The following is a 26,753-nucleotide window of genomic DNA, read 5'->3' as shown; positions in this document are numbered from 1 at the left end:
ACACATCTGCAAGATGTCTGGTAAAGATCACTTCATCTGGAAAGCATCCGCTGTGTACAAACATCTGATAAACTTCTTTAAGATGTCAGTTTTACATAAATGCTAAATCATAAACATCGTCGAGGCATCTTCTAAATGTCTATTTGACATCTATTTGGAAAAATCTTATAGATATCTTGCAGATATCAATGCAGATGTCAAAAACAAACATCTCTGTGATGTAGCCTACATGTGCTATCAGGGAATGCAAGTGCAGCTATAAATGGCTGCTTAAACGCCATCATTTTTGCTCATACAGATAAGAGTACTACATCATACGGAAATGTAAAGGGTGTACTTTTGTGTGCACTCATAGTATCTACATTGTGCTTTTGTAAAATAAAGAAATTTATTTCTGATAACTAGCAAAATAATTAAGTAAATTTAATTAACTAGCAAGTTAATACTATGTCTTGCCTGGCAGCCAAGCCTCTCTTCGCACAGCAGTGATCCAGAAAAATAAAGGATTCCCTGATATTGGCTATTCAAAAAGCAGCGCTTCGCTCTCAAAAACTGCTTTATCAGGCATGAAAATGCAAGATGAAATGAAAATGACAATAACGTTTTTCTGAAGACAGTCAATTTTCTTCAGAGATACAGTGATATAAAAACGTTGATTTTGAAACATTCTTCACTCTGCAAACACTGTTTTAATGATCAGTTTCATTCAGACTTTGATGCCGAGAGCATTTAATTTCTGATGTCCAGATCTGATTTCATCTATGATACTGTATCAGAATCAGAATGAGCTTTATTGGCAGGTATGTTTACACATACAAGGAATTTGTTTTTATGACAGAAACTTCCGCAGTGCAACACAATGACAGCGACAGAGCAAAAATATAGATAATATTAAATAATAATAGTAAATAGTAAAGTAAATAAGGAATAACAATATACAAATTTACAGTTGTATGTGCAGGTATATTACAATAGACAGTTTTGAATGTACACGTTGTCGCGGGCTGAAGAATCACACGGCAGGCTGTGATAAAGGGTTAAAGCCCCGGAGGGTGTGTTTATTAGTGGTTGTGAACGTGAAGGTGCCAGTAGTGTCCGGTGCTCGTCCTCGGTGCTGCGTGATCCTGTTTGCCGGCCGGCTGAGTGCAAGGGGAATCGGTGTCCGGTGCTCAGGTGGCGGGCTGGTCGGTCACTCGCTTTCTGACGATTTTAAAAACAAACGATTTTAGTCTATTATATTTAAGATGAGCGTTTTATGTTGCTTTCTAGAAAAATCCATCGCTGCTGTAGAGAAGAGCTGCTGTTGAGTCTCATACCAGTGTGTGTGAGTGTCGTGGAGTTTGTGTTCATTTGAGTGTGACGGAGGTTTTTGTACGACGCTTTCACTAGAATGAAGCACCGTGGTGGACTTTTGGCGGAGGAACTAAACTGGTGATCAGTAAGTCTCTTCAATTCTATCATTAAAATGTATGATGTTATTATTCAATATATTAAGCAAACATTTGCCAACAATTGTTATAAAATGTTTTTGAAGTTAAAGAAGAATAAAGTGAGAAAATATTAATTATTAGTATTAGAATTAATTATTCATTAATTCCAACATTTCTTGATGAATTTAATTGCTTAATCATTTATTAAGATTTTGTCTGCTATTTTATAACTACATATTAATATTTTTCCATTTAAAATCATATTTTTTTTATCTCACTTAACATTAATAATTTCACATCTTATTATTATTTATCATTGCTTATTAATTAATTGGTTGAAATAACACAAAGGTTTGATAATATGGACAAAATAATTTACATTTTGTAGGCATCATCATCAGACAAAATAAATTTAGTTAATTCTTTTTTTTTTTAATCTGCATTTCCATATAACTGTGATTGTGAGTATGATCTTTTAAAAAAACAATGAATATATGAATTATAATATTAATTTGTTTTCTAAATGATCATGAATTTGCTTTCGAAATAATTTTGACAATCATTTAAAATGTTAAACACATTAATTCAGAAAAATAACAAATTCTTGTAATTTGTATGGTATATCATGTTTGCTTCAGAAAACCAATTTAAATTTAGATGTACTGGTGAACATTTATTTAATGGAGATTTCATGTAGGACAACATCTATCTGGTATATATGTAAATGAAGGCAGTGAGGTCAAACTACAGTAACGATGAAATGTTTATGATTTTTACAGCATTACCATATCTAAATCTATGAGAGTCAGAATGCTAAGAGTGAGTTTGAGTTGTGTGTGTTTGTGTGTTTCAGCTCGTCCCACAGTGAAGCCCTCCGTGTCTCTGCTGCCTCCCTCTTCTCTGCAGATCTCTGGAGACTCAGCCGCACTGCTCTGTCTGCTCAGCTCTTACTCTCCACAGGGGGCGCAGGTGAGCTGGATGCTGGACGGGTCAGAGGTCACCGAGGGGGTTCAGACCAGCGCAGAGAGCGAGCAGGACGGACGCTACAGCCGCAGCAGCGTCCTGAGCCTCAGCAAAGCACGCTGGGAAGCCGGCGAGCGCTTCGTCTGCAGAGTAACACATGACGGAGCTGCTCGGGAGACCACGTTCCTCAAGAGCTCCGAGTGCTGATGTTTCTCCAGTGAAGAGCAGCAGGATTCACAGCAGTCTCCTGATTTACAGCTCAATACTCAAGCAGTCTTTCAATGTGCTGCCATTGCTGTTCATTCAATAAAGCTTCTGAACGCCTTACATTTGTGTCCGACTGCATCATTGATCAGTGTGTCCTTCCTTCAGAGTCCTTCACTAAAGTTTCAGCTGCTGTTGATGGATTGTAATAGTTGAGAACAGCTGTGTTTAGCAGTAAATGTGAACTGAAGCTCTTGGGGTTTGAACATGGTCTCTGGAGACGGAGCTGCTCTATTCTGAGATCATCAGAATCACTAAAGCTGTCAATGCAAATCTGGTTTTCAGCTCAAACTCACAGTTTCTCTGTTTGATCGGTTAAACGCTCTGAACTGAAAGAGTTTCACTTCACTTTTGGTAGTTTATAAGACTTATACCACTTATGAACTTAATGAACTGTACTCAGACATTTGACTAGAAGAAAAATATACTATTCAACAGCAACATATTTATGTCCCGCTGTTTTTGGATATATATGAATGCATAAGAAAGAAGAAAAATAAGAATGATAAAAATACATATCATGGTTTGAAAAATGGAGTGCATGGAGAGCAGAAGAGATTTATATTATGTAACTGCTCTGAGACTTAAGTGAGGAACCAAATGCAGTATTTGTTGCACTGTACTGTATGTACTTACTGTTGTACTTATATTGACAATGAACTGAACAACAGCTGAATGAAATCATTGATGAGTCTGGGCAAAGCATTATGGGGAATGGAGTCTGGGAGGAAAAGGTGATATGACATTTAGCAGACGCTTTTAGCATTCAAGCTAACAATTTTACCTAACATGTGTTCCCTGGGAACCAAACCCACAACCTTGCGCTTGTTAACGCAACAGGAACATAATCTAAACAAAACACAAAAACTACAACACTGGTCCTGAGAAATATGGCACCATAGTTTTTTTTTTTGATTCATATCAGTTGATATTCTCAACCAAGCCAAACCTGTTTGTCACTGACCAAATCATTGTCACATAGAATACATCTGATTTCAGTTTTTTTAACATGTGTAGTTCTGTGTTTGGTCTCTGTGTGTCAGTAGTGAGTGGTAGTGTTTGAGTTCAGTAACTGTGACTCTGACTGAAACAGGTTTTTGTACGGCTCTTTATCACTGTGTGAACACATTTTTACTGTTCATCCAGTAGTAACTCTGACAGTAATAATGTCCAGCATCTTCAGTCTGGACTCCACTGATGGTCAGAGTATAATCACTGTGAGATCCACTGCCACTGAATCTAGATGGAGTTCCTGACGTGCGGCTGCTTGCATCATAAATCAGGAGTTTAAGAGCTTCTCCAGGTTTCTGTAAGTACCAGGCCACACAGGGTGGGCCGCAGGTTGAATGTTTACTGAGTTTGCAGCTCATCACAACATTTTCTCCTGGTGTGACAGTTTTCACTGATGGATTCTGAGTGACTGTGATCTCAGCTGCTCTAGACACTGAAAAACAAAATTTTTAGAGTCCATAAATTATTTTGCCATATTTTAAGCTGTGTAATATACATAAAATATATACTTCAATTGATTTTCAGATATACATACTAGTCACCTTGTAGTACGAAGCAGAATAAAAGTGTCCAGATGATGATGAAGGTCATGTTGATGAAGATTGTTGTGTGTGTCAGTGATGAAGTGTTAAACTCACAGCACTATAAACACTCTCAGAGCACTGAAGCATCTGAACAATATGCAAACACACTCCACATCATTTACCTGAAGACAGTCACTGTTTTCATCCAGTGCACTATAATCATTTCTGTTATTTCAACTTGATTTTGTGAGTTTTTAGTGCTTCGGCTCTTTTTTCATCATTGATAATTAAATTCTAAATGGTTAAAAATTTGCACATTCGCAAATTTGCATTGAAATAAAATGTACAATAGTTTAGCATTTTGGCACCACTTTGATTTACTTGAAAATTTAAGACAGAAATTAAACTGAAATTTTCAGATTAGTGTGTTGAAGTAAAGCCTGCAGATATTTTCAAACTGGAAATTATGGATGCTTAATTGTTATAATAAAAAGTTATAACATACTAGACAAAAGTTATATTGACCTACATGACTTGGCAACTTGACGTACATTCAAGTTGCGAATGAAAATGACACTTTAGATCAATATATTTAACCAAACTTTCATTGCTTTGGTGATCACACACTTTTTAAAACTTAATTCAGGTCACTTGCAGTTTAATAAGTCAATCACTGTATTAATTGTTCATATATTTTTCTGAAGCTGAAAGGAGAGAGATGGTTTCTTCTTGATTGAGTTGACTCTTGTGTGTTTGTCAGGCTTCACTCGTCCTAAAGTGAGCGTCCTGCCGCCCTCCAGTGCAGAGATCTCCTCAAAGAAGACAGCGACACTGGTGTGTGTGGCCAGCGAGGGCTTCCCGTCAGACTGGAGCCTGAGCTGGAAGGTGGACGGGAGCAGCAGGTCTCAGGAGAGCAGCGCTGGGCTCCTGGAGAAGGACGGTCTGTACAGCTGGAGCAGCCTGACTCTCTCTGAGCAGGAGTGGATGGAGAGCGTCTCAGTGAGCTGTGAGGCCACACGGAGCGGCCAGCCTGCGCTCACTGGACACGTGACGAGACAGCAGTGTTCAGAGTAGATCTGCTGCTCTTCTCACTCGTGTCTCACACAGAGACTAACAGCACATGAGCGACTCCTTCATTCTCCACATCCAGCTTCAGTTGCTCTCAGCGGCATCTGCTCTGCTTTGTGTGCTTCACACAAGCCTACATGTGCGACTTTATTAAAATAATTGTTCATTTGTTTCCCTTTTTGTTTCATTTTAGTTTCTTGCCATTCATTGAATCGGGTCTAGCTCATTAAAAAAATTAAAATAAAATAAAAACAAGTCAGTAGACCATGAAAACACCTGCATTTACACAATCATAAATGCAAATATGCTTTTAACATTGTTTCACAGTTTGACTCCCAAGACAGCAACATAGTGTTGGCCCAGATCCGGACCACATCTGGCACGCGTGAAATCCATGCAGGCCAGATGTGGGCCGGATCTGGGCCGAAACTGCTTGCTGTCTGGGTCGTTATTCTATAAATTGAGTTTGACTAATAGAGAGAAGAGGCTTGTAATGTCATCTAATAATTTATAAAATGTGTAAATACTAAACCAAAAGTACCTATGTGCTGTGTACTACAATTTGTACAAGTGCATATAATGTATAGTCTTGTGGATAATAAATAAGCAAGAAAGTAAATAAAACAAGTCTGTTCCTTGTGAACAGATTCAAAAGTGCTCCGAGTCACTCAGGTGAAAAAAGTCACTGAGATTCAAAATCTCAGATCAGAAATGTAACTTTAATCACAGCTAATTTGTTTGATATCTGTTTATAATCACCCGCAAGGACATTCAGGAGATTTTAAGATTTTTCTTGTGTTTCTTACACTCGGCTTCAGTAAGTAATAGCGCACAAGTCGTGTGGACTACTATTATAATGTTATTTTTAGGATACTTTCTTCAGTTCTGGGCCTTGACAATCGTAACCAGTGGCCTTTTTATGGAAAAGGAGCAGTTTGAACATTCTACTAAACGTATTTTGTGTTCTTCAGAAGAAAGTAAATCATATGTATTAACACAAGGTTGAGTAAAGGATGACGAAACTTTCATTTGTTTTTGAGCTGAGTGAATCCTCACAATTTTGAGCCAACGTTTCCTATGCATGTCATATTATATCCAGATCAGAGTGTTATATTTACATGTTAGCATAGTGTGTCCCTGGGTTTCCTGTTGTTAAATACAATAATAAAATAATCAGTAGGATCAAAACATGAGATGGTTTAATTGGAAAACAACAAAAACAGCATCACATAACACTGCAATGAAAGTACAAAGTTATTTTATTAAATCACTTCTAATATATTATTATGACTTTTGCCATGTTGAACATTTTCCTGGATCATCAACTTTTATTTGTTTCTGGACCAAAATTTTATCTAACTGATAACTTTAAAATCTGTCTGTTTATAGGAAGTCTAACTAGGATGTTGATCCAGGAGCATTGTCTGACTTGGCAAAATCACAGAAAGCCATTAATAAGCCACAGATGTGTTTACAATATGAGACTATCATTGGTCAAACACATAACAAAGCTGATAACTTAATGCACATGTAGAAATAGTCAATTAATTACCTTAAGAGTTTGTATGCAGATATTATATTAGATAGTATAGATATTATATTAGCAGATAGTATTCAAATAAATTTAATATGCATGTAAAAAAAAATGATGAATTCTTCTCCTGACAGTTTTTAAATGACACAAAATAACCACAGCACCAATGTCACCCATTCTCAACTAAAACTGCAGTTCGACATGAAAATATAGTTTTCTTCATCCCTAATTAAACAGGATCTCCACACACAGACATGAGCATGATATGATTGTATTCCATTAAGGATTGAAGCTTTTATGAAGGCAATTTTAATTCCGTAGATTAACACTTTAACTTACCATTTACTATCTATTCAATTCAGATATTCATCGTCTTCTGTCTTTGTGTCTTATAGCCTCATTCACTCACACTTTCTGCAGCCCCTCTTTAATCTACAGGCTGGTGCTGAGCATGGTTATCCGTGGCCGGCAGTCCTGGACATTATGATTTATTACTGAGCTTTTCTTTAAGGAGCTGTAAACTTGCAACTTTTTCCCTCTATTGCACGAAACATCACTTCCTGGTTGACTTTTCTCTGTATTTTTGGTTCTGTACTCCCTCTTGACCTCAGTGTGGGTCGGTCCAGACTCGTTTACAGTGAGGTTTGATGGTTGTGTTTCATCTCCACTGGTTTGATTCTTCTGGTTCTCTTCAACATCTTCTGATCTTGGTGGGCTAAACTGGATTTCCTCATAAACGCATAGCTCTGGTTTGGATTGGTCAGACTTGGCCGATTGATTGGGCATTTCTTGTATTCCATAAGCTTGGCAAAGATGTGCCATTGTTTTGGGACTTTGGCTCCGCCCACAGTTTCTTCCAACCGGTTTATCAGGCATTTGATTGGGTCCCTGGTCTAGTTGTTGATTCTCCACTGGAAGGAGAGATTCTTGAGGTTTTGCATCATGAACACAGACAGGAACTAACTCACACTGTTGGTTATTTGACGGAAAACACTCAGATTTAATGTTAGCGGAGACTGAATATTTTTGTCTGTTCTTTTTATGAGATTTGTGCATTTGATTGTTTCCCTGATGTCCTTTAAACACCGTAAGAGTTGAAATATGATTGATGGAGTGGCTTTCTATGACGATGATGTCATCCCGAGATGACTGTTGTGATTTTTTGTCCTTGACTTCATTGTGCACTTTTGCATCAACACATTGTGACATTATTGGGTTGGCCGACTCATTCCTGTGGCTTTTAAATCTGCCTCTATCACTGCTGTGACCATTACTCAAGTTTACAATAGCAGAATCTGGAAGAGAAGAAAAACATGACAGGATTGTATTATTAAACAATTGCTTGTGCGTTGAGGTGAAATCCTTTGCTTTGCAAATTTTGATACAGGTGATACTAAAGATGCCGAAATGACTTCAAGTAGTACTTGAAATATTAAAAAGGCTGTGTGAGTATTATTTAGATTTTTCATTGAGCATTTTGTTGTATTATTAATATTAATTGTTCCTAATGGATTGCATAGTCGATATAAAACACTGGATGACGAGTAATTTCTTACTGCTAAATTCTGAAAAAACAGAGGTGTTAATTATAGGACCTAAAAACTCTGCTTGTAATAACCTAGAACAGTGTCTAAGACTTGATGGTTGCTCTGTCAATTCTGTGCCATGTTTCTAGCATTTGTAAAACTGCATTTTTCCATCTCAAAAATATATCTAAATTACGGCCTATGCTCTCAATGTCAAATGCAGAAATGTTAATCCATGCATTTATGACCTCAAGGTTAGATTATTGTAATGCTTTATTGGGTGGTTGTTCTGCACGCTTAGTAAACAAACTACAGCTAGTCCAAAATGCAGCAGCAAGAGTTCTTACTAGAACCAGGAAGTATGACCATATTAGCCCGGTCCTGTCAACACTGCACTGGCTCCCTATCAAGCATCGCATAGATTTTAAAATATTGCTTATTACTTATAAAGCCCTGAATGGTTTAGCACCTCAGTATTTGAATGAGCTCCTTTTACATTATAATCCTCTACGTCCGCTACGTTCTCAAAACTCAGGCAATTTGATAATACCTAGAATATCAAAATCAACCGCAGACGGCAGATCCTTTTCCTATTTGGCGCCCAAACTCTGGAATAACCTACCTAACATTGTTCGGGAGGCAGACACACTCTTGCAGTTTAAATCTAGATTAAAGACCCATCTCTTCAACCTGGCTTACACATAACATACTGATATGCTTTTAGTATCCAAATCCGTTAAAGGATTTTTAGGCTGCATTAATTAGGCAAAACGGGAAACACTTCCCATAACACCCGATGTACTTGCTACATCATTAGAAGAATGGCATCTACGCTAATATTTGTCTGTTTCTCTCTTGTTCCGAGGTCACCGTGGCCACCAGATCCAGTCTGTGTCCAGATCAGAGGGTCACTGCAGTCACCCGGATCCAGTACGTATCCAGACCAGATGCTGGATCAGCACCTAGAAAGGACCTCTACATCCCTGAAAGACAGCGGAGACCAGGACAACTAGAGCCCCAGATACAGATCCCCTGTAAAGACCTTGTCTCAGAGGAGCACTAGGACAAGACCACAGGAAACAGATGATTCTTCTGCACAATCTGACTTTGCTGCAGCCTGGAATTGAACTACTGGTTTCGTCTGGTCAGAGGAGAACTGGCCCCCCTACTGAGCCTGGTTTCTCCCAAGGTTTTTTTCTCCATTCTGTCACCGATGGAGTTTCGGTTCCTTGCCGCTGTCGCCTCTGGCTTGCTTAGTTGGGGTCACTTCATCTACAGCGATATCGTTGACTTGATTTGCAAATAAATGCACAGACACTATTTAACTGAACAGAGATGACATCACTGAATTCAATGATGAACTGCCTTTAACTATCATTTTTGCATTATTGACACTGTTTTCCTAATGAATGTTGTTCAGTTGCTTTGACGCAATGTATTTTGTTTAAAAGCGCTATATAAATAAAGGTGACTTTGACTTTGACTTTTTTCAAAATTCCATCCGAATGTTCAAAATACGCATGCATGTTGTGACTGCATATTCAGCAAATGCATGTACTGTACCTGCTGTGTACTTCTGGACATCTGTCTCTTTGTCACTGGCTGTAATGAGTTTCAAGGGATGAATGTCGTCTATGAAGTGCCCTCTGGCGGAACTGAAAGAAGAGAATGAACCATTTTCAGAAGAATGTACGTACTGTAGTATCAACAAGGGAGAAACTGAGACTTTACAACAGTAGAATAAATTAGTTATTCATCTATTAAAACAAAACTCAGACTGAATTAAAATGTGGTGTTTCTCAAAAGCAATTAAGGCACAAAGCTACAGATTTAAAGACATGCACAAACAAATAACATGCATGACCTAAAGTGCACAAGAGAAATTAAAGATTGAGTGCAACTTTGAAACCATGCAGGATATTTGAATTCATGCAAATATATATTTTATTACCATCTATTTAAATTTTAACCATGCATAGGGTATTTGTATTCATGCATATATATCTTTTATTATGGTCAATTTAACTTTTTATGCAGTATATTGACTGAATTGACACACTGATTGTGTAAATGTCCATACCTCGTGCTTCTGTCTCTTTTATCCATATGTCTGGGTTTAGTTTGGTGTTTCTGAGAGCTCACAGCAGTATCGCAGTCAGACTCAGAGTTTGTAAGGCACAAGGCTCCAGGCTCGAGCTGTAACATGCATTCATGCACACATGCACATAATCATCCATATTTATATTGATTGCAATCTGGGTCATTTTGTTTGAGATTTAACAATGTTACCCAGCAGGCTCTGGAGTTTGGTACCATGCGGTATTCATTTTTAAAGATTAAAATTCTGATGTTCAATTTTTGTGAAATATTACTGCAACTTAAATAACTGTTTTCTATTTGTATATATTTAAAAATGTAATTTACTCATTTAATGCAAAGCTGAATTTTCAGCATCATTACTTTTCTGATCCTTCAGAAATCATTTTAAATTTGCCAAATCTCACCTCTTGCTGATAGTTTGTCCAGGTCTTTCTGTCAGCCAGTGCTTTCTCTCTGGCTCTGCAGTTGAGATTTTGTTCTGGTATTTTTTGTTGCATCTCTCCCAGTCCGTCGGCCCAGTGTAAGTGTCTGTTTTTGTCGGCTGTCTCATGCAGAGTTGTGCTGGGTTTCTTTGCCGTGCTCCTCTGGCTGCTCCTCAGTCCTGACTGCAGTGTGATTTGATGGGACGGCTCAGAATAGGGGTCGTCCACAAAAATGCGCTCTGCGATTAGTGACGTCGGAAGTGTTGATGTCACAACACGTGTCAGACGCAGCGGTTCATGTGAGGCTTCGTGTTCGGTGCTTGTTCTGCTGTCGGCAGGACTCTCATGGGTCCATTTCTTATAACTCTGGTGAATCTTCATGTAGTCCTGCTGCTCCGCTTCAGTCACATACTCCTTTTACATGAGAGAAAAGAAAGGTATCATCTTTACATCAAACCTTTTAATGCCAAGGACCCCCAAATATGATGAACCCATTGTGAGGGACCCCTTTCCTGAAATACAGCGGTAAATTATTAATATATTATCTAGAAACTATTTATTTTATAGTATATAAAGTTATAAGTTAGCAGTACGGGTTCAAGTAAGAAACAGTTAGTGAAATACTGCTTTAAATTATTGTTGTTTTTCCCAATGTAAAAGTTTTCTGTTTAATTTAATTGCAATTTTTGTTTTTCTGAGCAAAACATAAATATAATTTTTCCCTGGTTTACAGAAGACACCCACTAAAACTGTATTCAGTGTAACAATCTTGTCAGGCATATTTACAACAAAAATCAATTTATGACATATTAAAAGACTAATTACTTTCAAACCAAATACTAATTAGTTACATGTTTTAAATTTGCCACTATCCTAGGTTTTGCCCATTGGTTATTAAGAATTTTTTACTCATTTAAAACACAATACAATTCAGTATGCTCCCTTATTCTTTTATTTGTTTTAATATGTAAGTCAGAATAAGCATGTTGTTTGAATTTTTACAAAAATATGGTGAATGACAATGTAACATTATTTAAACCAAAGTTTGACATTTTATTCTCCAAAAACTTATTTGAAACCATTTAAGGTGCTTTCTATGGACATAAAATTACTTTTATAAATATCTTTTGATGGAGATCTTAGCGTCTTTGACCCATGTATAAACCTGGAAAGAAATTTTTTCAGTGCAATAGAATGCAAATTTACTTGTATAGCATTTTAGCACATTTTCTTTATTTATTTTGCTAAAATGCTCATAGTTTTTCAAAATATGAATATGTTTTCTTATTTAACTTATGTATATTTATACTCAAAACATTAGTGTAAAATAGGGCTGTCAAATGATTGATCACATCCAGAATAAAAGTTCACACAGTATATGTGTGTGTGTGTGTGTTTATATATAAATATTAAATATACACAGTAGACTCACATACTCTATATTATAAACACAAACTTTTATTTTGGATGAGATTAATCGTTTGACAGCACTAGTGTGACATTTTCCAGGCTAATCAGGTCTGTGCTGATCCAATTCAGTATCTTTATTAAAACAATTTTAGTAAAAAAAATAAAATTTTATTAAAATAAATTAAATGATACCCTTTACTAAAGTTACTAAAGTGGTTAAACAATAAGGCTGGTAGCTGATAAATTGTAGATTAAAATTTTACAGTCCCTCATAATTCTGCATGTGTGCCATTAAACACAAGTTGCTCCAAGGCAATTTGGTAGCAATTTAACAGTGATGTGGTCTACTGGTTAAGACACAAGAGTTTTCTGGTTCAGTTCAAGAATTTACAATGATTAAGCTACAAAACGTTATTTTTTTTTTATTAAGAATTGGTGATTTGAGGCAAATTCATTGTTAAGTGCATCTCATTACCATGTTGAGGCCTCCTAACTCGCCCTCACAGTAGGAAACAGGTTTTGGTTGAGGAACTGGAGGATGGAATGAGAGGACTATTTAGGTATGCACACTAAAATTAATGCACTTTGACACAGACTGATACATTTACTCACCACACTGCCTCTGTAGACCCAGTAAGGCCATAAAGCGGTTCTTGTTCACCCTCAAACCGCACAAGATATCCTCCATCATCCAGAGCTGCCTCTGTGCCTGAATCTGCTCCTGTTATAGAGTTTGGATTGAATTCTTCAAGTAGTCATTTAGCAGATGCATTTATCCAAAGTGACTTTCAACCTTAAAACATTTGATTACTGGTCCATATCTTTAACCACTAAGCAGAGCGTCACTTAAGTGTTTGTGTGCATTACCTGCGGTGATCCAAAGTGAAGGATGTGTTGGAGGTGAGAATGGAAAACGGACAGCTCACTCTCCATCCTTTCATAATCACTCCACAATTTGTCCATCTCCTGAAGAAAAGAGGCATTGCTTTAGTAGCTCTGATTCATACATTAATAACATGCATGGAATTATGCATATACACTATGTTAGATTTCGTTCGATTTATGTTCAATTTAAAACAATCAACATTGGCTATAAAATGCAGATATAACAAACTGATAGTTTAACAGCGTAAAAACACTTAATTGTATAATCTCTGTTGCATGAATTAACATTTATTTCTCTGTCTAAGATAATTAAATACTTGCCAAAACGAAATTAAATACGTACAAAATATACACAGGGCTTGACGATAAGCATAAAATAGTGCTGCGTGAATTGTATTAATAATAATAATTAATAGGAGTAGTGCTAAATAGAAATATTAAAATCACTAAATAAAAACAAAAAAATATATATATAGTAATGTTTCACCATTAAGTATTTAAGAAAAATAATTAAATTTTATTTTACAACTCTAAGCTTACAATACTAATATTTATGGCTGTCTTAACTTCATCTGTTCAAATGTTAAACCATCAAGCTTTATTTTGATAAAAACTGCCGGGAGCCCTTAAAGCATCTCTTGTTGATAAGTGCTGCTCATTACAAGTTTGGGAAGATGGTTGGCTCACGTTGCGTTCTCAAATGCACGTTAACCCTTAATTGTAACTCACATTTTTGAATATAGACTTTACAGTGCACGAATTCAAACTTACATTTTTATAATTCATGAATGAAAACATTTTGTAACATGATATTGATGTACAATTTACAAGCAATTATGGTAATGCAATGTCGGATTTTAAAATGGGTATCAAAGGATTATATTTGAGATTTTAAGTTTTTAGTTGATATATAATTTCTAATGATTTCTAAAATGTGCTAGAGAAAAAGGCAACAAAGAAGTCTTTTTTTAAACAAAGGTCAAAACTCCTGTTTTTTGAGGGTGCACTCTTGTCATAAATTAATCTATTACTTTTCCTACATAATTTTTAACAAAAAACATTGGTAAAATATATATTTGGGAGACGATATATAGTTTGCCAAGATTAGATTAGATTTAATTGTAATATAGTGAAGTAAATGTAGGCGTCCCGTATACGGGACAGGGTGACAGTTAAAGGGTTAAAATGACTCAAGCTTGTGACTCATGAGCTGCTTGCGTGTAAATGAACACAGTGCTGTGCTTCACTCTGAAACACACAGCCTTTGCAATTTATCTCACTAAGTCGTATTGCTATGTTAATCGTGCAACCCTAGCACACACATACACACAGTACTGTACCGATGACAAATCACATATTCTGGCTCTGAGTGTAACCAGCTCCTCCTGAAGCAAAGCCTTCTGGGATACTTCCTGCTCTCCAGGAAGTCTGTCTTCCATCCCCAGCCATTTGATTTCTAAAGCATACTCAATGCTTTTCTAAAGAAAAGGAGAGATCAGGCAGGAATGCTTGTGAGGTGTTTTATATGCATGCTTTCAGTGTATGATCTGTTTGTGTGACGAACCTTATCTGCCTGTAACTGAGCCAGCTGCATAGAGACAGACAGCAGCAGTTTATCACAACCACACAGACGAGTGAGGACCACCTGAACGACAAGAAGACAAGGAGGCACAGCCTGACACAAGCTCTAGGATCTGGATCAGGGGTATTACAGTTAAACTATTAAAATGAATAAAATGGAAAAAACAGAAACAAATTATTTCTGTTTTTAGCTTTGACATTTCTCATTTTCGTTAAGTTTTAAGTTGAAGTACTAAAATTAGTACAACGTTTTTTGTATTATTTTAAACCAAAAATGACAAAGACAACAAAATTACTAAAACTTTTTTAATATAAATAAAAATTCAAAATATTAATAAAAACTGTAATAGTATATTAATAAGATACTAAACTGGCTGGATTCGTGAAAATGTGAAATGTGAAAAAAGGTGCATTTCGTACAAAATCATACCTCCTCTTATAACCTCCATCTTGATTATTTCAAGCCCCAAAGAATTATTATGAATTCTCACAAACACACACATAGTGCACTCACATCTGTATCATTTTCCAGATCTCTGATTGGTTGTATTTCTCTCTCCATGACGACGTCTGATTTACCTGCCTGGAGCAACATAAAGTAGTTAATAATGGTGTAAAATTAGTGTAGAAACCATTTTCACACCTTGTAACACCTTGAAATTTTTAAGTTAAATGAAATATTATTTTCTTGTAAAACGCTCCATTAATCTTGTCTTGAAAATGCAATTTCAGTGACTTATACATCATGTTCTAAATGACATTTGTATGTTGATTCATGGCTGAAAAAAAAATTGCATTAAAAAATCGAATAAACTGTGCCTATCTGTGGCTTTACTGTAACTTTTTAAAGCAATATGTAAAATGACGAGACCACATGATAGTGTTACAAAATTGTCTTTTCAAACTGTTTAAAAAATCCGTTTTGCAGAAACTAAACAGATGTCCAATCAAAAATGAGGAATTTTGTATTTACTGTATTGCATGGAAAATTTACTTTGAATCACTGATAATATATATATATTTTTTTACAGATTTGTCTTACCTTGCACATTGGCGTGTGTTCTGCTGTTTGGTAGTTGGAACAGTAGCACACAGAACATGGAAACTCGGACTGAAACACAGCCAGACAGTTAAGTTAAAGAAATGTGTATTTTTGCACAGTATCAGCACTTTTGCATACAGTATATACCTAATTCCCACCTTGTCGAGCAGATGTCCCCTCTCTGTGTAGATGCAGGGTGACATTGGAGCACTCGAGCAGTTATCCATGTGCCAACCATCCGCTCTGCCCATATTACTATGGCACGGTGACCCATGATGCTCTCTGGGAAATGGAGGCTGCTTAAAGGCTGCTTTCGGATGAAGGAAGCAAAAAGGTTCTTCATCTGCATTCAGAAAACTCTGAGACCGCTCAGTAGCTTCAGGTGCGCTGACAGAGAGAAAGAGAGCTAAGCTTAATGCTTTGTGGATTGTTTTGTGAATCTGTCAGAATGGGTTGCAACTTGCAGGTATTTGCAAAGAGGCTGTTATTGAAGAACATGATGGCACCACTGATAATGGACCAAGTGGAAAAGCCTTGTTATTTATGGAAAGAGATTACATAGAAAGGGTTCTCATCTGGTTTAACACTAACTAGTTTAAACAAATTAATTTGTATAGAGAGTTCTTAAGAGGGCAGTAACAACAACAACAGATGACTATTAGATGGTAATCCAAAGCTAAATTATGCTGTTTTGGCACAAGAGACCATGATTGAACTTGACTAACTTCAATTTAAATGCTACCAAATGTGTAAGTTATATATAATAAGTAGAAAAATGCTATGAAGACTCTTTCAATGCATCATCAATCTGAAGCATCACAGATCATTTACATTGGTATGCTCTCATGTCTTCCTCTCAGCTCTGGTGTCTTCATTTTAATTCTCATCATGTCTTGATCCATTAGATTCGGTTCTGTCTGTACCCTGCTCAGTTTTGTTGTGCTCTGGGCGTTTCGTTGAGGAAACATGGCCGTGTGCTGGAGCTCCATGGTTTCAGCATTATCGCCCATCTGAGTGAAGTCCTGAAAACTTGCACAGCGTCTAAAGAAGAAGAGATATTAAAGTAAATAGCAGATTCCATACAAGTGGAGTGATTTTAGATCGAGAGCTCAGGTTCACCTGTTGATGATGTCATCAACCTCCATGCTTGCTGATTGGCTGAGAGCCCTGACCCAACCCAACATGTCCTCCTGGGTTTCAGCGCTCATGATGTACGGCCGCATCCCCTCATGAACAACCTACACGCACAAGTGTACAATGAGACAATATGAACATTTAGATTCATGGGGCTCCAAAAGACGTTCACTCTCACCTTGAATGCATATTTCCGGTTCCTGCACTCTCTAGGGGAGCAGTAGAGGATCCTGTAGCTGGGAAGAGGAATACTGCCCAGAACAGAGTCCTCACGGCTGTCTGGAGACACAGGATTAAAGAGGGGTTTCAAGGAATAAGAGTTAAATATCTAAAGAGAAAAATTATAATTTCATTATTTTTTTAAATGAAAACAGATTGCACTTTAAAACATTTAATTCAAGTCAAATATATAGATAAGACAATCACATAGAATTTGTTTTACCTTTGTAATAATAGAGACAGTAATTGGAGAGAACAAACCATCTTCTTTTCCACAATTTCAGTCCAGTGCTGTCCTACAGAAAAAGACAGTTATGATCATACAATTTTTAAATGCACTTATGTTTGTAGGAATACCATGTTTACAATATAAAAAATAAATAAATATATTATTATTGCTTCATTTATTTATTGTGGGGCTTAAAGTAAAAAAATAAAATAAAATTTAAAGGTTGGTGGAAATTAAATACAAATAAGACAGTAAAGGTCAGTAAATCTCTTAAAATAGATAATTTTTTTTTTGCTTTAAAAATGAATGATATTGGCTAAAATATGTTGTTATAGTATGTATATGCTATTATAGTATTTATTTATTATAGTATTTATTATAGTATGATATTTTGAATTAGATTTTTATAATTTTATTTTTTTAATTTTTAGTTATTTTGTAATGTGGTTTTGTCTTTTTTATATATTTCTATAGAACTTTAATTATTTCATTTTATAAATATTAAATATTAGTAAATATTTTTTTTATAAATTTTTCATATATGAAACCAATATACAAACATTACATCTGAAATAAAAACTTGGGATTTGAAGTAAAAAAGATATAAAATGTCAAATATTTCTTATTATCAGGTGATGCTGCCATAGACACACACACACACACACACACACACACACAGATGGTCAGTATTGTGCTCCAATCGTTACCCTCTTATACAGCCATCCTCTGATCACCACAGGACAGTTGGGGTCTCTCTTCGCCGCTTGACATCTCTTTCCAAATGTCTGCACTTTTTCATGACACTGGACGTATATGATCACACAGTCAGTGGGTTTGAAATATGTAGTCGTGTGTGTTTGTCCATATGTGTATGTGATTCACCTTGTCTCTGATCGGCAGAAAGGACACTGTGGCACTGCTGGAGGCCTGACTGACCCTGTCCTGATCCTCCATCCTAGACAGACAACAGCAATGGATCCAGAATGAAGCATCAATAACCATCAAGCTGCTCAGGTTAGCTGACTTTGTTATTTTATAGTCAAAGGACACATTGAGTTTTGATTCATTGAGATATTCGTGCTGTCAGTCGATCACTGGCTCAATATCAGGTTTAGGAAGACTTGCCCACATTGCAGGGCTTCTGGGATGCACTCCAGTTATCCATTTAGATTTGCTTATACATGCTGTATTTTCCATATTTACTAACTCTGTTGGTAATGCAGTTGCTATGTCTGGGGTGGTTCAATTTCCACAGAGGTTGATGGTGAAGGAGGGATAGTGGCCATGGTTTTGTTTGTCAATGTTGTGTGAATAATCAGTAAATGAGATGAGTGACTTGTAATGACATGTCTGTTTTTTGTTTGTTTGTTTTGTTTTTTTGTGTATGTGTGTGTGTGGGGGGGGGGGGTATACAATAAAACAAAACAAAAAAATACAATGGACAGAGTACGATTTTCAAAAAAACGATAAGGTTTTCATACCAGCATAACTAAATGAACTGAGTAGCCCCCTTGTCTGCGTTTCCCGACACATGAATAAAGTAAACAAGATCGGCAGATCCGAGGCATTCTCTCCATGACTTGCAGGGAAAAGTTCCTTGGGAGGCAGCATTTTCTCCGGAGAAGCAAAACCCAATGGAATGGCAGTCTTGTGAGTTCCTTCAGCAGTTCGTAACACTCTCTGCAGCCGGTGGATCTACAACCCCGACCAAATACAGCATGAGTCTCACTCCTGCCGATCAACTCCTCAGGTGAGACTCGCATCCTTTGTGTGCCAGCCAGACACACTTCTGCTTTTCTTAATCAGCCGCCTTATTCATAACATTCTTTTAGATGTTAAGTCATATTTGACCACAGTTGCTCAATAAGTTTTGTGAAACATGCATCATCTCACAGTCTGTAGCATGTGTTCTCTAGCTGCTGTAGTGTGTACACAGACCTCATGCATTCTGACATTCTCTCTCTTCTCTGAAAACTGCTGCCAGCACTGTACTCTGATTGTTGAGAAAGTCCATTCCTTTTTTTATTCATGTCATTCCTCTATACCCACTGACATTCTTTGGTCATGACTGATGCAAACTAGATTTTTACATTTATAGAAAATGTGAGTGGAGTGTCTTAAGTAAGTTGCTGAGATGTTTTGAGTGGTTGTGTTCTGAGTGTGTTGTTGTGCGGTTGCTGGGGTGTTCTGAGTGATTGTGAGTGTGTTGCTACTAGGGGTGTGCCATATTATATCATTTATAATAATTCCAATATAAATTGTTATATGATAAAAAAAGTGTTGTTGCAATAACAACAACAACACCACAAACCCAATAGGTGTTCGACTTGAAGCAGCACTGCTCAGACTGATCGATGTAAGACATCAAAGTATAGCGAGAGCAGTTCTAGAGCAAATTCGAGCACAAACTCTTACTGCCAAGAATAGACGAGGCGCCTATCTTTAGCAAAGCAGCACAGAGAGCCGCTTCTGAAATGTGCCGCAGCATGGCTGCCAGCTGGTGTAAAAACAAGCATTGAGTAGAGTGGCCACGATCATCTCCAGTGGCCGCATCAGAGCCGTAATGCGCCGCAGATGCATCCAATGTAAATAAGAGGCAAGACAGTCTTGCAGTATTTTAATGGTATACCGATCGGTCTGCTTTAAGTCGAACACACAGCTGCTGCTGCCACCTTATGACACTAGATTTACACTTCGGATTAGATAGTCTGTAATCGATGACTGAAGCTCATTGGAAAAGGATGGAAAATGTCTTTGATTTTGCCTGCCAGCCTGCCAGCTGCAATCACCAATAAAATGTTGTTCCATGTTTTTTTTCTATATTGTCATAATATCATGATTGCAAATATTCTTGAAATATTGTGATATGATTTTGAGGCTATATCGCCCACCACTAGTTGCTATGCTGATGTTGGTGTGTTCTGAGTGGTTTTGAGAGTGTGTGTGTGTGTGTGTGTGTGTGTGTGTGTGTGTGTGTGTGTGTGTGTGTGTGTGTGTGTGTGTGTGTGTGTGTGTGTGTGTGTGTGTGTGTGTGTGTGTGTGTGTGTTGCAAAAGTCAAAAGAGTCCATGCCCAAGACTCGAATGGTTCCCCAGGTGGACATTGTTAGCCAAACACAGCTTTCCTCAACAAGACCTCACGTCTGAAGGACAAACGCTGCAGAACAACACACACCATGAAGTTTAATGCTGGAGCTTGTTCAAATAACAAACTCTAAGTATGAGCAATAAACTTCACTAATTTAAAACTCTCATGCAAAGAACAAAGTAATCACAAGTAAGTCACAACATGTGGTGTTAGTTCAGAAGCTCACTACATGCAAGTTTCAAACTCTGTGGATTAAGTACTAACCAAGCTTGAGGATTTCAGTAAAGTGCTCCAGATGTGTTCAATCTCCTTGCAAACTAAATAGAAGAGCTTAAAAGGTGTTGCGAGAGTCTATCTTCATACTATTCTGGGTGCTGCTACCTAATAACTTGGAGTGACACACAACAGCTGTTTTGCTCTGACCATTGGATGGGTTCATAGAGTACATGAATGAAAGAGAGTAGAATAAGAAGAATGAATGATCACAGTTGCTGTTGGGCAGTACAGCTGCTCTACAGAAACCCTGGCAGCTGGGATTGCCAGAAATTCAAGATAAGGCAACAATGTTTCAGGCAATATGGGAGGCATTAAAGTAATTTGTCAAATGTACGTAACTGATAAAAAAAATAAGAAGAAATATAAATAGATAAATAATATATTATAAAAGGTGATATTTACTCTAAGGAATGTTTTTCTGTGAAATTACATGCATTGTAATGTTGAATGTAATAGGCTATAGATTAGCACCATCAATTATAAGATAATTAATCATTTTAACCAAAAATGAAATGTGTTGTATTAGTGAACCTAATATAAATTTTCATCATTTTACAATGTCAGGTAACTTATTTTAAAAATGAACAGGTTTTAACTGTAGCATTTTTGTTGAATTTTTTTGGATAATATGTACATTAAAGAAAGGGACAGCAAGAATGCATGAATACTTGTGGACATTGAGTATTTGATGTGTAGGAGTGTGTGTGAGTGTATGAGAAAAGGTTGCATAATGTCTATGGAAACAAAGCATGAACTGTTAGAGGCCTTACAAACACAACAACTTATTGAGCAGTTCTCACAGGCGGTCTCGATGACCACAATATTTTCACTTGTGTCTGAAGATTCAGTTCTTTAGAAAGGTTGTGGTAATGATTATTATTGCTGATTTCATCATTTCGTAACCATTGGCCAGATCACAAAACATATTTTTGAGAACAAACTGAAGTATGAAGTTAAGAATATTTTGTATTTTCAAGTATGTATCATAAAAAAGTTATGATACATACTTTTTTTTTAAAAGGCATCACTTATGCTCACCAAGGCTGCTTTTATTTGATCAAAAACACAATAAAAATAGTAAAAGGTATTACAATATAAAATAACTCTTTTCTATTTGAATATATATTTTAAAATGCAGTCGATTCCTGTAATGCAAAGCTTAAGTGTTACATTATCCTTCAGTTTCTGATTGGCTGATTTGCTCAAGTAACATTTCTAATCATTATCAGTATTGAAAACATTGTGGTGCTAAATATCTTAAATTTTTTTGAATTCTTTGAATAAAAAGTTAAAAAGAACAGCATTTATTTGAATAGAAATCTTTTGTAACATACTGTCATTGTCATTTGAAATGTAAATGTCTTTACTGTCACATGTGAACATTGTTGAAAAAATAAAAACTGACCCCAAACGTTTGAGACTGCAAACAGCTGATTAAATACTGATTTAATGTGCTGTGTTAAATAAGACTGTTCTCATTAACAGTGTTCAAAAAAGTAAAGCAGTTAGAGCAGAACATGAGCATACCACAGACTACTACCCCAACAAAACTACGTAAATAAACCTAATATAATGAAAGAAAAGAATAAACTGATTTCTTGTACCTGGTCTGTTTTCTGAACCCAACAGCAACTTCCAGCTCCATGGTGCGTTCACAGCATCTCTCCCTCTGAGAGACAAACGCTCAACACAGACACACAGTCACTGCGGAGGCTCAATCCCTCTTTCATCCCTTTAACACTGAATCCTCTGTTTCCCCGGTTCACTCTCAGCTCACACTCTCTTTTTATGCTTCTGATGATCTGTAAAGTGGCCTTTAGTTTCACGTCTGATGGTAGGACAGGAAAATCACAAACCAAGTCTCTAATAACTCAACTAATTGAACAGTCCTGAACAGCAATGGAGAGCTTATCTAAAGTTTGATGCCTCTTTATTTTAAGGAAAAAGTAAAAGGTTTTTCTTTTTTTGTGCCACCTCTAGTTTCAGAAGAGATGTCAAAAATTTGTCTGAATCAAACTATAGAATAAATATACATGCTTATTCTCTCATTAAATTAATCTTTAAACACTGCAAGCAATGTCACTGCAGGACACGTCATCTTCCTTCTAGGTAAAAAAAAAAAGAGGATCTTAACTGAATCTGGGCTCAACCCATTCTGCTAATAAATACTCGAGACACTCCTGGTCACAACCATCTAGGAGACAAACAGCTGATCTGAAGTGATTTCTTTGATAATACTGATTAAACATTGTAAGTATTCTTGAAGATTTTGTGCCTTTGTCTTTAAGAAATAATTTAACACCTATTAGAAATAAACTTGTTAAAAACAATCTACAAAGTAGTCAAAATTTCTCTGCTAAAAGGACTAATCGATTTTCTTTTGCACTTTTTCCTCAGACCTTCAGTAAGATGTTACCAGTGGTTTTATTTTTCTCTCTCTTCTGTCTGACACCTGTTGCTACTGAAGGTAACACGATTTACAGTAAAGGATCAAGTATAGATTATAGCAATCAGCATTTCACATTTTGTCTTGCAGTGGGTCTCGGTGGTAAAGTGTTTCTGTTTCCAACCGAGACTAACAACAGCTTTGTTAAACTCACTCCTGAAAAGCCACTGAGTCTTTCAGCATTTACTCTGTGCATGCGTGTCTCAACGGAGCTCCCGAGCCAGAGGGAGATCATTCTGTTCGCCTACCGCACACAGAGCTATGACGAGCTCAACGTGTGGAGAGAGAAAGACGGCCGTTTCTCCTTCTACCTCAGTGGCAACGGAGTGTTTTTCTACCTGCCTCCTCTCTCCACCTTCCGGACCCACGTGTGCGTCACCTGGGAATCTGTGACTGGTCTTTCTGCCTTCTGGGTGGATGGACGTCGCAGCTCATACCAGCTGTATAAGAAAGGTCACTCAGTTCGTCCTGGTGGCACCGTCCTGCTCGGTCAAGACCCTGATAACTACCTGGGTGGCTTTGATAAGAATCAGAGCTTTGTAGGAGAAATTGCAGATGTGCACATGTGGGATTATGTTCTCTCTGGCAGTCAGATTGGAGAAGTTTATGCAAACCAGAAACAGTCTGTGCCGAAGGGAAATGTGTTCGACTGGAACACCATCAATTATGAGATTAATGGAGATGTACTAGTGGTGAAAGATAATTGATTCTGATCAGGTGTAATGTCACACATTTGTGTCAACCTCTATAATCTGTTCACCTGTTTTAATGATTTACAAAGCCGTAATGGCTAACAAATAAATTGTTTCCTCAGCATTATATCTGCAGTGTTTGTGCATAATAAAAAAAATAATAATAATTGTAAGGGAAACAGGTCAATTTATCTCAAAGGGAATCATTTAAGATTTTAAAGGGAATTTGAACAGAATCACTGTTTCACGGATGATCACTGAGATGCCCTGCGATTCACGGAACGAGCCATTTAACATCAAATCTGCGCTGGATATTAATATCCAAACTATAGTGAAAACACTATTAATTAGCACAGTAACAAGATCGGCAGTTTAAGACATTAACTTGTAAGGAGAAAACACAAGATACTTCTCTTTTCAATATGAATAAGGCTTTATTAAATAAATCTAAGACATATAAACTAATCTAACACATAAGCACATGAACTCACACATTCAAGTTGCAGGAAGGTAGAAATTTAGGAAAGGATGAGTTTAAGAGAATGAAAATGGAATCCCAAGTTTACAGCAATACGTGAAATTGCATAGACATGAACAGCCATCAATCACTTAGTTAACCCTTGCATTGAGTTCCTCAATGAGGTTAAAATTATATTAGATACACCAGTACAAATGTCTGGAGGAGTCACTTGCGTCTCCTGTGTAAAGGGGGTTTCCTTTGTTGTGTTGAAAAGGGATTTTCCGAGGTTGCTGATTGGCTGGAAGTTCAGTAGTCATTGAATTGCAGCATTGAGGAATGCATGATGTTAAAATGGTTGTAAAAACGGTTGCAAGATGCACCAAAAAAAAGCAGGAAAAAAAATTTGAGAAAAGGGAGAGACAGATCTAGCCCTAAAGAAACATCCCTTGGAGGGAGAAAATCTAGGGAACAACCAAAATCTAGGGAAAGACTGTGACAGAAGACAGTAACGAGAAAAGTAGCTACATAAGTCCAGAAAAGGGAATAAATTGAGCATAAGGGAAAAACAGCAGATTATAGTAGAGAGACTAAAAAGCAGGCCCAAAACTAATAGGCAGGGTAAAAGATAGCTGACAGAAAAGCGGAAGTCAGTGTAGAAAAAGAGGAAGTAAAAGATGAAAACAGATGAATTAATCTAAGATTATGTAGGCTTTAAGCCAAAACAATTTCAAAGTGCAATTTTGGAAAATGTACCAGTATTCCTGCTTACAGTTTACACTGACATTTTGATATTCACAAAGGATAAATAAGAGCACTTTAAACTGCGGTGGCACTTTGTTTTGGTGGTCTGTTTTAGGCATTCTACTGGCGGTGGGTAGCTTTGCAGCCACATGTCAACTAGCAGTTGGTGGAGTATTAGTAGACTGTCTGCATAATATCTTCTAACACTTTCAACTAACACTAACCCTAAATCTACCCTGACATTCTGCTCTGAGAGTTTTTGGATGTGTGGTTGTGGGGTTGCTTATAGTTGGTGGGGTGCCTGGAGTGGACAATCAAGACAGGGTCAAGTCAAGTCACCTTTATTTATATAGTGCTTTGAACAAGAAAGATTGTGCCAAAGCAATTGAACAACATTTATTTGAAAAACAGTGTGTCAATAATGCAAAATGACAGTATCTGTGCAATCATTTGCAATCAAGTCAATGATATAACTATCAGTGAAGTAATCCCAATTTAGCAAGCCAGAGGCAACAGCAGCAAAGAACCAAAACACTATGATAGAATAGAGGAAAAAACCTTGGGAGAAACCAGGCTCATTCAGGGGACCAGTTTTCCTCTGACCAGACGAAATAGAGTGTAACTGAAATAGCTAGAACAGACCCTAGGTAGGTGAACAGAGGCTGGTGTTAAACCCAGTTTGAAGAAAATGGAGATTGGAAAGCATGAGATAGATCTTCTAGGATTTAAGCTTGGCAAAGATAGAAAAGCTCTAACAACAAGTACAAGAGCTGAGCTAGAGGAAATGCAGCAGTCAAGGTCCCCCATAAACAGGAAGCAGCTGCAGTTACTGCTAGATACCTTGAATTATATCAGAGAGCTAATACCTAAATATTCTAGAGTGGCTAAAATATTATATCAAGGAAGCAAGGAGGGAAATGGCAATGGACTGAGCAGATGGAGCAAGCTAGATTAAAATTAATCAAAATAGATCTTAATAGTGGTGCATTAGAAAGAAGAGATGAGACATTTCCTCTGTACGTTCAGGTCGCTGAAGAAGAAGAGGAAGTTACTTTAACAATTTGAAATGCAGAAGGGCGATATCCGATTGCATTCTTGACAAACAGGCAAGGACCAGCAATGAAGCGCTTTGATGAGAACAGTGCTGAGAGAATATTAGCAGCTGTATGTAAGAGACTAATTACAGCTAAAAATTGTAGCAAAAGAACAACCAATAGTGATTTCTTCTGTGGCAGGAGAGATAGCTAGATTAAAAAGAAACCTAGTGATGAATCAGTCAAAGGTGGAATCAATGGAGTTTAATTCTAGGAGACAATAAATTAGATTGAAGAAGAATTAAACAGAAAAGGAAAGATACATTTACTAGGGTCACTGTTGTGGAAATTCTAATTCAATAACAATTTGTAGAGACTGAGAATGAAAAACTAAACAGAGTTTTGTCTTTGTATTGCTTTAATTCTCTGCAGAGAATGATCTGGTTTACACACATCTTCCAAGTCTGTGTGCAAAGAGATAACACACAGACTTACAGCCCACTTTTTATAGAATGTAAAAAGATACATTGAAGGACAGACTAGGCCCTTTGAGCCAATCATGTTGCTCAGTGCACATCACATCATAACACATGCACATCTCATGCACATCTCATCGTAGATGCCTGGTTACTCTCAAAAACTGTCCGTCTCTGCTACACAGTTTCCCCTCAAATGT

The 26,753-nt window shown here is 37.0% G+C and overlaps 3 protein-coding genes and 1 gene segment (V, D, J or C); 3 read left to right on the top strand and 1 right to left on the bottom strand.

Moving 5' to 3' along the window:
- The window catches only part of LOC132124356 (leucine-rich repeat-containing protein 4B-like), an 87,727-nt gene that overhangs the window by 57,388 nt on the left and 3,586 nt on the right, over positions 1–26,753 (top strand). The window lies entirely within an intron of this gene.
- LOC132124414 (Ig lambda chain C region-like) lies at positions 4,901–5,550 on the top strand (the record flags this gene model as incomplete). The annotated part of the segment is given in 1 exon segment: positions 4,901–5,550. A coding segment is annotated over 1 exon segment (366 nt), but the record flags the coding sequence as incomplete, so codon positions are not given.
- On the bottom strand, positions 6,875–22,492 carry LOC132124355 (pleckstrin homology domain-containing family A member 4-like). Of its 3 annotated transcripts, none has more exons than XM_059535363.1 (19): positions 22,309–22,492; positions 18,225–18,297; positions 18,050–18,145; positions 17,337–17,409; positions 17,073–17,173; positions 16,880–16,998; positions 16,592–16,801; positions 15,919–16,147; positions 15,761–15,829; positions 15,233–15,301; positions 14,702–14,782; positions 14,478–14,615; positions 13,120–13,218; positions 12,865–12,973; positions 12,728–12,783; positions 10,825–11,256; positions 10,401–10,516; positions 9,884–9,975; positions 6,875–8,089 (listed from the first exon to the last, which is right to left on the bottom strand). In XM_059535363.1, exons 1-19 carry the CDS (start codon positions 22,347–22,349, stop codon positions 7,227–7,229), a joined length of 3,066 nt encoding a protein of 1,021 aa, XP_059391346.1. In that variant the 5' UTR covers positions 22,350–22,492; the 3' UTR covers positions 6,875–7,226. The 3 variants fall into 3 exon arrangements, with proteins under 3 accessions (XP_059391346.1, XP_059391347.1, XP_059391348.1); XM_059535364.1 differs by lacking the exon at positions 22,309–22,492 and adding an exon at positions 20,693–20,806; XM_059535365.1 differs by lacking the exon at positions 10,401–10,516 and having other exon boundaries at positions 7,953–8,089.
- Positions 22,802–23,969, top strand: LOC132124377 (C-reactive protein-like). Its single transcript, XM_059535400.1, has 3 exons — positions 22,802–22,954; positions 23,102–23,171; positions 23,241–23,969. Exons 2-3 carry the CDS (start codon positions 23,114–23,116, stop codon positions 23,855–23,857), a joined length of 675 nt encoding a protein of 224 aa, XP_059391383.1. The 5' UTR covers positions 22,802–22,954; positions 23,102–23,113; the 3' UTR covers positions 23,858–23,969.

This window comes from Carassius carassius, chromosome 42 (assembly GCF_963082965.1).
Source record: "Carassius carassius chromosome 42, fCarCar2.1, whole genome shotgun sequence".
In the NCBI taxonomy this organism is placed as follows: domain Eukaryota; kingdom Metazoa; phylum Chordata; class Actinopteri; order Cypriniformes; family Cyprinidae; genus Carassius; species Carassius carassius.
The sequence above is the reverse complement of the archived record's forward strand: the minus strand, read 5'-3'. Positions and strand labels throughout refer to the sequence as shown.